The 16,019-nt window shown below is 43.4% G+C and overlaps 1 protein-coding gene across 2 annotated transcripts in view; it reads right to left on the reverse strand.

Annotated features, from left to right (window-relative positions):
- The window catches only part of AHCYL1 (adenosylhomocysteinase like 1), a 41,043-nt gene extending 26,102 nt beyond the window's left edge, over nt 1–14,941 (reverse strand). For both annotated transcript variants that reach the window (XM_061410889.1, XM_061410890.1), the window contains exon 1: nt 14,526–14,941. In XM_061410889.1, coding sequence (XP_061266873.1) covers nt 14,526–14,645 — 120 coding nt within the window. In that variant the 5' untranslated portion in view covers nt 14,646–14,941. The remainder of the gene's footprint in view (nt 1–14,525) is intronic.
- Nucleotides 14,942–16,019: the final 1,078 nt, after the last annotated feature.

Raw genomic sequence — 16,019 nt, forward strand, 5'->3', positions numbered from 1 at the left:
AACAAAAGTCTGGGTTTTCCTGACCTATGACTTCCTGACTAGCCATTTTCTAATGAGTAAAGCGGACAGATGCACAAGGATAAAGGTCTCTTGCTTTGGGCTGTATAGTAAATGAACAGTCAAAATCAACTTTTGCATAGGAAAAGTTATTCAGCGAATTTTACCAGTAACAGTGCTAGAATAATATTAATTTAAATGTCTTTTCACACCATTTTTGTTTAAATCTCGACATACAAAGAACAAGTAAAACCACCTGAGACCACTCAATTAGAACTTTTACTTAAAGCTGATTAGAAGTTTGAAGTTCACATTTAATAGTATTGTGAAAACCAAGGTTCTGAATGCCAGGATTTCTATGCCTTTCTAGTTTAAGCACCTGCTTCACAATTAGGGCTTGCCTGGTGGCTCAGAGGTTAAAGTGTCTGCCTGCAATGCGGGAGACCTGGGTTTGATCCCTGGGTCGGGAAGATCCCCTGGAGAAGGAAATGGCAACCCACTCCAGTATTCTTGCCTGGAGAATCCCATGGACGGAGGAGCCTGGTGGGCTACAGTCCGCAGGGTCACAAAGAGTCGGACAGGACTGAGCGACTTAACTTTCACTTTCACTAACTTTCAAAATTAGTGGCATATGACTAAAATTTTTCTTATAGAGGATCTGTATTTTCGAAACATTTTGGAATCCTTTGACGGTTGGATCTACTCTTTACAGATGACAAAACAACAGGGATGGTGGTTAAGTGCCTTGGTCAAGGCAATCTGCTACCAACATTAAGATTAAAACAAGAACAAAAACTCAGAGTAAAAAGCAACAAACAAACCAAAAAACCCACCAAAAAAAAAAAAAAAAAACCCTCCAAAAATGGTACTATTATCCTTCTTTTGGAATAGTCTAGGGGAAGCAGCAACTTTCCCTTTATTTTCAAAGGGTTAGTTTAGAGAACACTCCACTATTGCACTACTGCTTTCTGAACTTACAATACCAGATGAACATGGTAAGCTTTGGGATGGGAAAAGAACTTTCAGTTCCAAAATCCAGACTGATTTTGGAGAAGTGAAACAATGCAAAGAAAATATTTTAAAGTTGCCTATGAATTGCCATTGAGAGATACCACTCCTTAGACTTGGAAAGGGTGAGGAGACAAATTAAGCCCAAACATTGTGGAAGCAAAGAGCTCCACTCCGATACATACTTCCAGCTGTCTTTTGGGGATGGAGTGGGGAGGAGGAGAATGTACAGGCGACCCAATCATGACACTTTACTAGGATGAAAGAAATGACCTCAGAGTTTACCATCACAATCAAAAGCGATTTTAAAACTCCACCTGTATTTATTAATTTACACAAGGAGATTTTCAATTTGGTATGGTTAAAACTGAATAATAATTTTTGGGGTGTCATTTTGGAAACCTGCTGGCTATTTTCATAAGATATGATCATGCTTTGAAACATGCAAAAGAGAATATACTTAAAATTTGGATTTTATCAGTGTTAATATTTATCCTGTGTAGAACAGTGATGGGAGGATGTTTCTTTCACAGACCAGCACTTAGTGTAGTTAGAGCACATGTCCTAAAATTGAGAACATTCTACTAGGTTCTTTTCTCAACTGTGGCATACCACTCAAACAACACCCACTTCAACTCACCCTGTACTTTGTAACATGTCTGAAAGACCAAGTGAGGTTGCATTTTCCCAATTCAAAATGAGCTATAATAAGTTTGGGGACCTCCCAGTAAAAATTTTAAATAAAAATACATTTTGTCATTGATGCCTTCCCATTTTCTGGTACCACTTCTCTAACTCTACAACTAACAAAAAGTTCCTGTAAGGTTATTAATTTTATTGAAGTATTCTGGACTTACTTGACACGATATGTGATTCCTGGATCTTGGTTTCATAGCCATGGTAGACATTATTTAAAGTACTCATTTAATGAATAAATTAAAATATCTTGGCTATATGGTTGGCTATATGGTTTTTAAGAATAGAATTTTTCCAAAACCTGAAGAGCAGGTTTTAACTATAAAGCTTCGTAAGCTGAATAGAACCTCAAAACAAATCTAAACAGATGCAGGAAGTGAGGTCTGAAACTCCTTTGATCATTTTAAAGGGTTTCTTTAAAAATAGAAAACAAAGATAACTGGTGGTATGATTATATTCCACTAGATTAGGTAGCTTTGGCTTCAATGCATCATTAAGCAAACAGTGAGATGTCTTTTATGTTAAATAGCAGGTTGTAAGGTTTCACAGCAGATCTGTTTTTTCCATATGCTAGAGCAGTTACAACTGGAACCATCTAGAGTCTCCTGGCTCCTCTGGGAAGGACTGTGACTTCTGTTCTCCGAATTTACAGAAGTGTGGCCTGAAGGGCCTTGAATACAGCACTTATTCAGCAATCCCTCAATGTGGGTCTGGAAAGTTTCCCTTAGAAACAAGAATATCCCTGTAAAGACCACCTTAAAGAGGTCTTGGCCTGTGGTTACACTGGCACAGGGTTCTGCAGTGCATTGTGCTTCAATCTCTAAATCTGGCTGTGTCTTTTTTTAATGTAATTCTTTCTCCTATTGCCCAAATGAAATTTCATTCACATTTCTGTAGTATGTTACACATTGTACTAACACTGGGCAATCCTTTGGCCATTCATGTAAGTTAAACACCAACTTTTCTAGGGATAGACATGTTAATATTTGTATCAATAAAGCCAAACCTTATCTGCCCTTCCTTTTTTATCCTGAGTTCTATTTGATAATCAAACAATAGCAACAGGCCCCTTGAGGGCTAAAAAGGAATAATCTTTTGTCTGAGTCTCAAATCCATTCACTTTGGCTTAAGGAGGAAGCTGCTCTCCTGGCTACCTGGCTTACCAGCTTAGTGCCCTCCTTTTTCTTCTACCATCTTTCTCCAATCTTTACTCTTTGGCTATTGCCTCAGCCCCTCAATCAACTATGGTGATTTTTCTATGTTTTGAAGCCAGAATTTCATGAAAATGTCCTCTCGTATAATTTTACTATCACCCTCAGTCCAGGAATTCACAATAACCATGTTAAGGAAATCTTATATTCTGACCTGATTTTTAATCTATTGAGTCCAAGAAGCTCAGCCAACCAGAAGCCAGAGGTAGGAATGCAGATGGAGAGTCAAAATCATTCTTGGCATTTCAAAGACAACACAGACTAAAGAAATGCTATTGATTTCCTGGAGTTCTAGCCATTCCTTATACTATTTCTAGAGGTACCCTTGAGTCCTTGGCAAACTGCCTTGGCTATATAGACGAAGAAATCACAACCCAGTCTTGTTAGGAGAAAAAAATGTCCAAACACCCAAACTCCTGGCCTTGCTTTATCCCAATCATGACATTCTTAATTCCAGGCAAGGTTTTTAGCCTGGGGTCCATGGATGGGCTTCAGGCTGCCAACTCCCCCTTATATGCAAACTTACATATATGTAATTTTTCTGGAAGATAAGCATAGCTCTGATAGGGCTCTAAACTCCAAATTGTTAGAACCACTACACCAGACTCATGTGACCCAAGTAATAACCTCAGAAGAATGTAAATGCCACAGGACGGACAGGGACGCTTGTCTTGTTCACCAATGTACCGAAGTGGCCAGCACAGGTCTGGGGACACAGGAGGTCCTCCACCTTGAGCTGACAGGGTGGCATGATTTCTGGTTATGGCTTACTCTGTACACCTTGGGAAAGAAGAGCAAGGAGAAGCTGTTTTCAGGACCTCTCATAAGGGGCACAAGATTTCCCTCAAGGTCAAAGTCATCCAAGATAGGTGGTAGCGGCATTACCATCCAAATATCAGATTTCAAAATTTTGACTAGCCTTGCTAGATAATTCTAACAGAGTGTTCTAAGTCTGGGATCTCTCAAGTTTAACTGAGGAAGCTGTACCAAAATCCACATCCCATCCCTTCTCCACTTGCCCCTTACTTTCACACCCCCTCCCCATTCTGATTAAGTAGGTAAGGCTCCAGTAATGAATAGGTAATGAATATTTTTTTGGGGAAAAAAAAAAACTCCCTAGGTGACTGATACCTTTTATTCCTTCTTACTGCATAAGAAGGACTGATCTGAGACAATCTAAGCAGGATCTGGAAAAGCAAACACAGGCACGTGGAGTTTACCAGGCTCTTGATAAAGTGACTCAAGGAACACAGGGAACAAATGAGTTAGACAGTATTCTTCAGAAAAAAATAAGGCCAAGGAAGTAGAAAATCTGCTTTTAATACCAACTCCATCTGTCAGCTGTGGACAATCCATTAGATGGATCCACAGAGGTTTAGTAGAACATGACAAAGAGCCTGTCTAAGGAAGAGAGACTATTTTTACAATGGGTTGGTCCAAATTCAGTAAAAATTGGCAAGGTATTCTCATTCCAAACATGCCCAGGGCTCAGCTAATCCCCTCCCTGTGGAGTCAGAAAAGAATGTGCAGAATTCTGAACCCTCTACTCTCCAAATAGAAGAGGTTCCTTCTCCTGAAAGTAAAGGTTGAAATTAATCCCATCAATTCTCCACTCCTAATTACAAACAAGGTAGAGAAAGGAGGTGCCCCTCAACATGGGTATTCTCTTTAACCTTCATGATTTGTAAACACCCTTTACCCCACCACACTAAATACCAAGCCTCTGCCAACCTTGATCATTCTCAACTGGCAAAAAAGAACAGAAACCATCACCAGAGTAATGCTTCCCTCTGGGAAATTCCAGGGAAGGGGTGTGATAGGGTCAGTCTGTCCAGTATGCATCTTGCTTGGACTTACACTTAGAACACCATGTTCCCAACTAGCTTGGTCTCTTTTCTGTTACAAACCCGAAGTAAACAGATTCTACAGCAGCCACAAGCCTGTTACCAAGGTCACTGTATTGATCAGTATAATTAACATTCACAATTCATCTAGTTCAGTATGACAAGCCAGTTGGGCTATTCTCCATAAGAGCTGAACATTGGGAATCTTCTTGTCTTGCTTGCAAAGAAGTCCGGTGCTCTGGACACTAGAAACAAGTACTGTATTGGAGGCTGGATACCACCTGGCCACCCATAGGAAACTGAATTAGTTACTGGAACAAGTGAACATTTGCCACCTCTACAAAGCACAGATTTCTACTTTTAAAGCTGAAAAATTCTGGAGGTCTTCCATTCCCCTGAATCCTGCCTGGGTTACCTACTATAGAAAAACAACCTACACAGATTTTTCAGTGCCAACCAGAGTCCAAGTTCTTGATTACGGCAAGCACTGGCCCAGCTCCCTGAAGACTGTGACTTGAAGAAGGTGTGTTTCAAAAACAAGGGCACATACAGCTTTTGAGCACAGAGCTCAGCCTTTGGTGCAGAAGGGGCAGTCAGGATTGCAGAATGAGAAGAATCACAAGTTTCCTCAGCACCGCCAGGCAGAGATGTTGTTTATTACTTTTAGGATTCCAACACAGACTCCAAAATGAAACTGTTCAACTCATCATTGGCCCCCAAATCTCAAGGACCCTAAGAGTAAGCTTAAATCAAGAGTAAACCAGAATACCAGTTTCAACTGGTATTCTCTGGGCAGTGTTTCTAATGCTAAGTGTTCAGAACTTGGTGGGAAATTCAAATGACCTTTCCCATTATGTCTAAGGACACCTCTACGCTTCTAGCCTACTGGCTTGTGGTTCTCATCATCTTAGCTCCAAAGATTCTCTTACCTATTTCTGGCATTACTAAGCTGCCGGAAATTTCCATCAATTTCTTACCTGCAGTTCTTGGTACTGCATTATCATTCACATTAGAGGGGTTCAAGAAAAACAACACTGGCCAGCGAAGGGGAAAGTAAGCCAAAGTCACCAAGAGAGTTCAACCCACTTTCTCTAAGGGACAATCATCTCACGGTATTTTACTCAGTGAACAGTTATTGACACTGTAGGGTGCAAAGCCCTTCATACTATACATATGTTATGGGATATGGTCCTTGTCCTTAATAGACTTGGTCTAGAGAAATCAAATGAAAAGATTCGGATATCAAGTCAGTACTGAAAACAGTCGGAAAAGTACTACACTGAAATCAAACCTACTTCTGAGATACACAGTGGAGCAAATTATTTTACTGAGTTTTGATACTCAGCCTAAAGATGTGAGCCCCCTATTCTAAATACTCCTATGGAATGAACTCTAGAGCTCTTGGGGTATCAAAAGTTCATTTGAGGACAATGGGGCTGAGAAGGTACAAAACCCCCCAAAGTTACTGAAATGCTGGTTTCAGTGCACACAAGTTCCTGAGTTGAACCCTCAAGGCATTGATAATGAGTCTCTTAGGAAGCTGAGGAGCATCCCAAAGAGGGGGGTGAAAAGAACACGAACAACCTCAGCTTTGTTTCAAGGATAAACTGCAAGCCTGGAAATTTAACCTCAGCTGTTTCTGAATCTGTAAGGGAGAAAGATACCATGGCTTAGAGCCCTGTCCTTCTAAATCAAGGTTTTTAAAGCCAGGATCCAGAGATGAGTTTCAGGGAGCCCCATAAATTCTCTGAAAGCATAAATAAGTTTTTGTGCTCTGGAATTTTGCTGAAGAAAGAACAGTGATTTTTGTAAGATTTTTAAAGGGATCCATGATTCAAAAGATAGGAATCACTGTTCTAGAGTCTCTAATCCAGTGACTACTTCACTGGTTTGAGCATTCCCTCAAACTGGCAAAAGAGAAGCCTATTTATCTAGCTTTCACACAAATTTGTCTACTAATTGACCTCTTTTGAAGTTAGAGACAGGATGCTGCATTTTGAGAATTCAAAGCAAAGAGCTCTTTTCTAAACGCTCAAAATAAAGCTAACTGTCATGAGAGCCCCAAAAGGTTTCCCTTAAAGCCTCTGAGTAAGGAAACAGTGCAGGGTGGTCAAAGGAGGCAGAGCAGAATCGGTCCTCTTAACTTTCCCTGACAGGCCTCTTCTGACTTCAGGATCCTCAAACCGTTAATAGGGTTAGGTCATAGCCCCGAAACTTTGACTTGCAGTCAAGCCAGTCCTGGGGTAAAGGGACACAGTGATTTCCATTATGCCCATGGAAACCTATACTCCAAAGGTTCACCTTAATACAATTAAAAAGTACTAAAAGACGTGGAGCCATTTATGAAAAACAGAACTTCCAAAATCCTGCTGCTGCTGCTGCGTCACTTCAGTCGTGTCTGACTCTGTGTAACCCCACAGACGGCAGCCCACCAGGCTCCTCTGTCCCCGGGATTCTCCAGGCAAGAATACTGGAGTGGGTTGCCATTTCTTTCTCCAATGCATGAAAGTGAAAAGTGAAAATGAAGTCACTCAGTCGTGCCCGACTCTTAGCGACCCCATGGACCCGAGCCCACCAGGCTCCTCCGTCCATGGGATTTTCCAGGCAAGAGTACTGGAGCGGGGTACCACTGCCTTCTCCATCCAAAATCCTAACACTGCTCAAAGCTCGGAGATATGAACAGCTTCATTGCTACTGCTGCTAAGTCGCATCAGTCGTGTCCAACTCTGTGTGACCCCATAGACAGCAGCCCACCAGGCTCCCCTGTCCCTGGGATTCTCCAGGCAAGAACACTGGAGTGGGTTGCCATTTCCTTCTCCAATGCATGAAAGTGAAAAGTCAAAGTAAAGTCGCTCAGTCGTGTCTGACTCCTAGCGACCCCATGGACTGCAGCGCACCAGGCTCCTCCGTCCATGGGGTTTTCCAGGCAAGGGTACTGGAGTGGGGTGCCATTGCCTTCTCCCGAACAGCTTCACTAGGGAGGCCAAAATGAATGAAACATGGTTACACTCATCTGCTCCAGCCTTTAGTCCCTTCATTCTGCTACTCACCAGCTCACCATCTACCTCACAGAGCTGTGCACAATGCAGATCAGCACGTGAGCACTTTCCTTGGTACCTTGAGCACACAGGCACAGTGGATCCCACCGAAGCCAATGCACACACACAGGTTCAGGAAAGAAGAGACAAACACGGAAATAACAGGGCTTGCTCGAGTCGGGCAGTTCTTCAGATTGTAAAGAACTAAACTTGAGGCAGGTCCAAGATGAACAGCATGGAACAGTGAGCAGTCCCAAATCCTTCCTGTTTAAGCCTCCCTGCTAGCACACAACTAAGAACAGGGTGCCCATTTTAAAAGAACTGAACTGGTTTGGGCTGGTAAAGGAGAATACTTTAAGCCCATTAAGCCGGAGAAATTAAGTACAGGGGCACATTAGCTGAGGCACTGGGGCTTTTAAGACAAGAAAGCAGAAACAAGCTTTGCAGTCTTAGATCTGTGGTTTTGTCAAAGTCCTTTCTCAATCTCTACCCAACATCACAAATACTACCTTTTACCAGCAGTTCATTACACTTTTTTACTTTGTGTCCTGTTTGGGCAGTAAATGATTAACCCCATTGTACATTACTAAGCAGTACTAATCACTATATACATTCTGAGATTAAGGTACTTGACTGAATTGTTTTAGAAAAACTGAACAGAGATAGGAACAAAAATGAAACCCGTATGACTGTCAACAAAGGCAAAGGGTGAGCCACCCTAGGTCCGTAATTGCTGTGGAGTAAAGGCCACACATTTCTACAAGAGAAAATCAGTTACACATAATTAAGAGCAGGCTGTTAGAGGAGAGAGAAACAGAACCTGAGTGGGTTTGGAGGGAGCTGGGGTACATAGGGATGGGATCTGAAGGTGACTGTATACACAAAGACAAGGTTACAGCTCAGAAGAGCCTCTGGAATTGCTTCATTTGATTCTAGGATTCTAGTTTTGGAAGACTCCCAAACTATTGGTTGCAGGTTAAGGAAATAAACTCCTGGACTCAGCTAGGCCAATGTCTGAGAAACACCCATATGCTATAGGTACACTGTGTGTCACAGGGAAAGAGGTGGGGGAGCAGTCCAGTAGAACCCACCTCATTTCCGTTACAAGCTCTAAGCTCTCCCACTGTCTATATACCTCCTGGAACTCAGTCTAGTGTTCAACAGGAATAAGCTCTACATAAAATAACATTTTTGTCAGGGAAATTTCCTGCTGAAAGATACTCCAATAGAAACATCTTTGTTTTCACTCTTTGAGAGTATTTTGAAATTCCATATAAAGCAGGGTACTTTTGTGTAAGAAGGCACTCATTGAATAGCAGGCTGGGATAACAGGCATAAGCCAGAATTGTACTAGGCAAACCAGGACATATGGTCACTCTAGTCAGAAACAAATAAATACACTAATTAATTAGTCTTTATTACATTCTAATCTCAGCTATCCTGTAGTACTATCATTATTCCTCATTTCACAGATAAAAAAAAAAAACAAACGGAGGTTCAAACAGGTTAAGCTACCCAAGTTGTCCAAAGGTCACATAACTTCAAGCTGGTAGATTCTGAAGGCAAACCTTACTGCAAAATCAAGTGCTTAACTTACATTGTACTACTCCTCACAGTTTTAGAAACAGAAAGGGGGACATTAAGAGGTCTTATGTAACAGCGAAACCAAAGTGGGATCGCAAGAGAACTACTTGAATGAGATAAAGGGAAATGAGACAAAGGGAAATATGGAATCAGAACAGAATTCATGTGAATAGAAATTGATGTGAATTTTTAAATATTTACCACATTCAAGGCACTGATAGCACTGACAAGAGTTGGAAGGAAAATCTGTGTTAAGAATCTGTCTTTAACTTTGGATTCTTGGATTTCAGGAAAAAAATTATATTCTATGTGAATGGATTGTTCTTCATACAAGAGGGGTGTGCTTCCGACCCACCTCAATGTGATGTATTCTGAATTATTATATCCAGTACAAGGGTGGCCTTTCTTTATAAAATTTTAATATTCAAATTTCCAAACTTGAGAAACAGTCAGGTATACATGATTCTCCTTTAGTGGCTAGTTCCTTTAAGTAACAGCTTCAAGAGAGCATTAAAGGGTTTATTTACAGATTATAACTACTTGAGGTGGCAGAATAAACTTTTAGGAGTCACAGGCAACTAAAGATCGATATGATTCTATGTATCAAAATATCTTTTACAAACAATTTTACAAGAATAATACACTGGGTAACACACTGGAGCCGGAGGACACCCTCCTCAAGAAACAAAAGGTACAGATTTATAACACTGACAGCAAGGAATGTAGACAATGAACAGATTTCTGTTACAAGCTAAAAATCTAAAGGAACTTACAACAAAGTAATATGAAAACTGTGCCTGACAAACTGAACAGAATCCAATAAGAAAAAGAGAGCTAATCAGTATCTGTAGAGAAATCTAAAAGAGATAGGATCTTCTTACACCTCTGACTCCTGTTCAAAGACTGCACTACAACAGTGGTCATTCTAAAGAGAAGTAACAGATACTAATGATGTGGAGAGGATAGGAAATGCCAATCTATCAAATCACTTCTCAGGGAATCCAAGAAGTACTGGTGTGAATTTTATAAAACTGCACCAAGAATTAGCCACAACAAAACCCTGACTAAAAAAAAAAAAAATCCTGTATTTCGCTTAAATGTCTAAGCATTACTTACTGGGTCTCTATCTGGTATGCTTCCTAAGTCTCAGCTGACCCTTCTGATGAATTAGTTCCACATATGCTTTATTCAAATACATCCTACAAAGAATATCCTACAAGCAAAAGTAGTTCTGTCGTGTTCTTTTTCTCTTCTTCCTACTATGTTGGTGGTAAGGTTTGACTGTATAGATCCTAGTCAAATGCCTAATGTTTCACTCTACAGAGTCACTCTATATGTTCAAAAGTACAGGTGTTCTGACAGGCCTTCCAAAGAAACGTGTCTATCTCAGGAGGCTTCCTCAACAAACTTGGGTTTACACTATGGGGGGAAATTAAAAAAACCAACAATCCAATTTGACATAATCTCAATTTCCAAAGGTCCAAGGACAAATATTACCATTGCAATACAAAGTAGCAGAAAAAGAGGGATGAATACCCAGTGAAGATGAAGAACTGGCTGACTTGTTCAGTTTGACTGATAACTGCCAATATTAAACAAGGATCCTCTTCAGCTGTGATACAATGTACATGGCCCTTACAACTCAAGGTCTCCTTTTCTCTCCCAAATTTTCCTGGCAATTCCATCTGAAATCACCAGTGACAGCTGGCGAACAAGACTTCACACACAAATCATACTATAGCTATTAATACTATCACATGAAAATATCCTTTAGAACTTAGTGTCAGCAGAAGTTGCCTCCCTGAGGAATTGGTATAGATTATTTCCCATGTCTGCTAATAAGACTGTAATTCTGATTCATTCTCCAGCTCCTAGGGAGCTTAGGGTTGCATGTGATGATCAGCCAGCCTCATCAATTGTCTTAGCCCTCAGGGTTAACAACATTTTTTCCCTTTTTTCTATTATTCGGGCTCCTCATGTATATTGTATGTGTCCTGTGTTGTAAATCATTTCAAATGCTCATTAAAGACAGAGAGTATACTAATATATTTCTTTTTAAAAATCATTTTTGCTTACTCCCAACATATACCTATCTGCACATATTCTAAACACAAAGCACTTATTCAGCAGATAAGAAAATTGAGGCACAGCAGCTCATTTGCTCAAGTTGGGACCCATTTAGCTGGCTTTCTGATACTCAGATCAAGCTTTGAATAGGACTGTGGAGTCATATTATCTACATAGTACTGTGGCAGATCTCACGGCATACAAAAATGAGTAACTTGTGATTACAGTTTTAGAATCTTGCTATTTATGCATTTAATGGAAGGACATCCAAACTTCCCCAAAGTGAATAAAACTTCACAAGTTGCACAGGAATCTGATCTGACTGAAGACCATCAGGGTCACCCTGAAGTAACCTATAGCCTCTGGCTGGCACCAGAAATGTCCTCATTTCCTAAGGGGCCTCAGGCTTAGAATGATCCAAGGATTAGCTGGTTTAGAGCCATGCTGAATTCTCACAGGCAAAGGACAGCACTATTTGAAGAGGCCTTTTCTCACACCATTCAATACATGCCAAGATAAAATTTTTTCTCTTACTTTGCTCATGCTTTCTCACATTAACAACACATGGCAGAAGTACAAAAGTGACCTAAGTCATAATGTCCAGTTCAGCTAAAGTGGTGAAAAAACAGTTTACTTAGGACTTGCTATGTGACCTTGACTAGTCCTCAACAAACCCATTAACTAAATAAAGGCCTTTTTTATCATCACTGGGGGAAGGGTAATTAGTCATCATAAAGCACTTTAATAGAAAGTGCTGTGCAAACACTAAACAACAAAGCTCACAAAGAGCAAGATTAATAAGAAACACAGGGGTACATTTACCAGCAAATGGAAACTTACAACAGGGTCTTCCCACATTCCTGGCAGAGACCACTCCTTTGAGCTAATGGAATATGAATCTCTTTTTAGAGATTTTTCATTAGTACTTGACCTGACAGTGATACACATTAGCAACACTCCGCCTTGGGAAAAAAAGGGGAAAAAGAGTTATTTATTCCTGGTAGGCAGCCATACAGACATCTCAATTACCAGTTAGCCAGCCAGATGGGCAATTACTATTTGAATACCTACTATATGCTTGGTACAGAGCTGGGGCACAATGGATACAATGGTGAACACGCGTTGCCGCCTTTATGGAGTTTACAGTCTACAACACAAACTTTTGTTTTATTACTAGTGGCACCTGCAGGAATAAAACCTTACTAAAATAAAGGCAAGTAAGAATAAAGAGGCCTAATCCCTGAAGCCACTAGGCCAACAAAAGGCTATGCGCAGAGGAAGAGTTCAGGGAATGAGGGTACCAGGGTGTTCCCATTCTTCTCCCTAACTCATCGCCAAGTACTATCCTTAAACATTCTGCTTATGTACACTTTGTCTCCACCTAGTGCAGATTACAACGGAGAAGGCAATGGCACCCCACTCCAGTACTCTTGCCTGGAAAATCCCATGGACGGAGAAGCCTGGTAGGCTGCAGTCCATGGGGTTGCTAAGAGTCAGACACAAATGCAGCAACTTCACTTTCACTTTTCACTTTCATGCACTGGAGAAGGAAATGGCAACCCACTCCAGTATTCTCGCCTGGAGAATCCCAGGGACAGGGGAGCCTGGTGGGCTGCCGTCTATGGGGTCGCACAGAGTCGGACACAACTCAAGTGCCTTAGCAGCAGTGCAGATTACAAAGGGTTACTGCTCCAACAAAGCAGTCAGCTGAACTGAGAGCACTAAAAATAAGATTAATCAGACTTCTTAGAATCAAGGGATCTTCTGCAAGGTTTTATAAGGCATTCTGTGGGGTAAGATCTAAATTTTGTGGGAAGACAGAGCTACAGCACACAATGGTGACCTATCTTCTCAATCCTGTATTAGATTTCTGGAGTGGCAGGTTCATTTCCTTAAAAGAAAAAACAAACAAACAAAAAAATCATCTCTCCCACAGCCTGAAGGACTGTCACTATCTACAAATCTTGCTTTGTGCAGCTTACACCAGCAGTGCATCCCATCAAACACTGCAGGTGGGGACAGCCTTGAAACTCTGTCTTTATATAGGAGGGAAATATTTACCCAGGTTCTTACTGGTTTCAGAAAGGTCACCTCTCTGCAAAGGTTCTCTTGTTCTCCGTTAACTGGTGCCAGTGATGTAGAAAATCAAAATGTGGTTGGCAGTAAACACTCAGAAAGCACCAAGGATCCCAATTCCACCACTCAGAGAGCTGGTTAGATTAATACTTCCAAAGGCTGCCATTTAATCTTCCAAAATAAAAGAATTAGAAGGATGGTCTTTGAGCTCAACCCACAGCATAATAGACTAAACCTGTTCTTCCTCAGTAAGTGCAGTAAAGAATGAGCAATCGCTCCTTACCACCCACCCCTCCAACCCACCCAAGCTCCTTTCTCAAGGGATGCCGAAGTGATCTATTCACACGACTCTACCATCAACCTGTATCCATGAGTGTCTGCTGTCACTAACCTCCAAACGTTAATTTCTTACATGTGTCGAAGCAACTAGACGACCACAGAAGATGAAAATTAGTCTTCAATTTCATGCTGCCCTCATGCTTTTCACCTGCATAAAAGAGCTAGCTAGCTCCACGCATTTTTTTTTTCCCCATCTTGCCTCCAAGATCACACGCAGTTGTTGGCTAAGCCGGCCACTGCTCCCAAAGAAGCACTATCAGATTTACCTGCTCACCTGAGGGGAGAGTTCCCGTACACCCTCATCCCCTGGGGCTGGTCACTGGGGTCAGCAGACTTCGCTCACCTCTCTCCCACTCCCATCTCTGAGGCCCTTCATCTAGGATAAGTCAGCCGCAAATTTAAGGCCTGGCCGTGCTGGGTTTCGAAAAGATCCCGGAGGACTTGGGCCGAGGGACAAAGGAAAGTGAGGTCAGGGTCGACCTTTCCAGCTTGGGATAGGCCTGGGGCCGCTCACTCTCCACCCCTCACACCACCTCCGTAGTCCTGGGTCCCTGAAACCTCGCCCCTTAAGTCCCAAACTAGCTGGAGCCCGGGGCCGGGGCTGGCTCGCGCCCCTTCCTCGAGGCCCCAACCCGGACCCCCGCCGCCACCCAGAGCCCCCGCACCTTTTTGGGCGCCTTGGTGACGGTGGCCATGAAGGAGTACTTCTCGGCGTCCTCAATCTCCTTGGCCTGCTTCAGCTCCTCCCCGACACCGGGCAGCGGCATCGCGTCAGGCATCGACATCCCCCGGCCGGCCGGGCCCGCGGCTGACCCGCCGCCCCCGCCTCTTTCCCTCACGGGCGCCCGCCCGCCTGCCCGCGCGGCGCCCTCCGACACGCGCTCGCCCACCCTCCCGCCGGGCCCCAAGCTAAGCCGCGTCGGGTGCTGAGGTGCTGTGGCCCGCGCCTCCTCTGCTCCGCGGTCCAAGACAGCCGGACAGCGACAGCGGCGACAGGAGCACCAGAAGCAGCAACGCGGAGCTCCGACCGGCCCGCGCCGCCACCTCCGCCGCACGCAAACACGGACGCAAAGTAAGGGTAGAGGGCGGTGACGCCACGTCGAGTACTGGCAGCTCCCAGCGGGCGGGGGGAGAGGCGGGGAGAACGGCGCTCTGTCATGACGTCACTACGCTGGACTGGGCCGCTGAAGCCACCTTTTCTTCCTCGCTCGAGGGGGAAGGGAAGCTCCAGGGGTGAGCCGCGTCCTTGTATGCCGCCAGGTGGCGCCATTACCTTGCGAGGAGCGCGCGGTTCCTGCAAGGTTGCCGCGGTGCTGGAGGGCCTTTGGACTGCGGAATGCCAGGGGAGGCCTCAGAAGGGTGTAGGGATGCTTGGGAACGAGTACCAGAGCCTTACACAACACAGCCTACAGCCAGTCCTAGGAAGCTTCCGGCGCCCTAGGTAGCCCACTCGCTCAATGCCCCATGCCCAGGCTCTTTGAACCAGAACCTCCTTCCCAAGAGGCAGTGTTTGCCTCTTTGACACCGTAAGAGTGGGCAGAACAGAACCAGAGCAGTGTGGTTTCTGCGCAACACTTTGTGACCTCCTCCACCACCGTCTCCGCTGGGCCTTGCTTGTTTACAAGTTCTTCATGTCGCGGAGCTGATGGGATAGGGCTAACGATGGGTAAGAGGGTGGGAGAGGAAAAGGGGTGGGGGAGGGGAAGAGAAGTCGACGAGCCCTTGCATTCCCCCCACCCCCAAGCGTTTCACTCTGCCAGCTTCCAGGGCAGCACTAGGGCATTTATGAAATATTCACATGCTTTTACTGGGCCCGGCTATGTGCTACCCCTGTGCCAAGGCCCTGGATAGTACAGATGTGTGTAATACGTTTTTTGTTTCTAAAGGCTTAGTCCAGCTGGTGAGGCAATGTCAGCTGAGGTTGCTTGTCCTTTGACATTCAAATGACATTGGCTCAAATGTCCACGTCCTGTGGAAAGTCCAATGCTCCCCCCTCCCCGATTTCTGTGAATTACTGGGGGGACAGAAATTTTCAAGGTTACCTCTGGCTCTAGTTTTCTGCCTCATCTGAAGTTTTAGTCGCTATTCTGGTCTTTGTGGCTGTTTCTTTAGTTCCTGCTTGTCAATTCAAATGTGGAGAACAGTCCCTTCTCCTTTCA

Source organism: Bos javanicus, chromosome 3 (genome assembly GCF_032452875.1).
Source record: "Bos javanicus breed banteng chromosome 3, ARS-OSU_banteng_1.0, whole genome shotgun sequence".
Classification (NCBI taxonomy): Eukaryota; Metazoa; Chordata; class Mammalia; order Artiodactyla; family Bovidae; genus Bos; species Bos javanicus.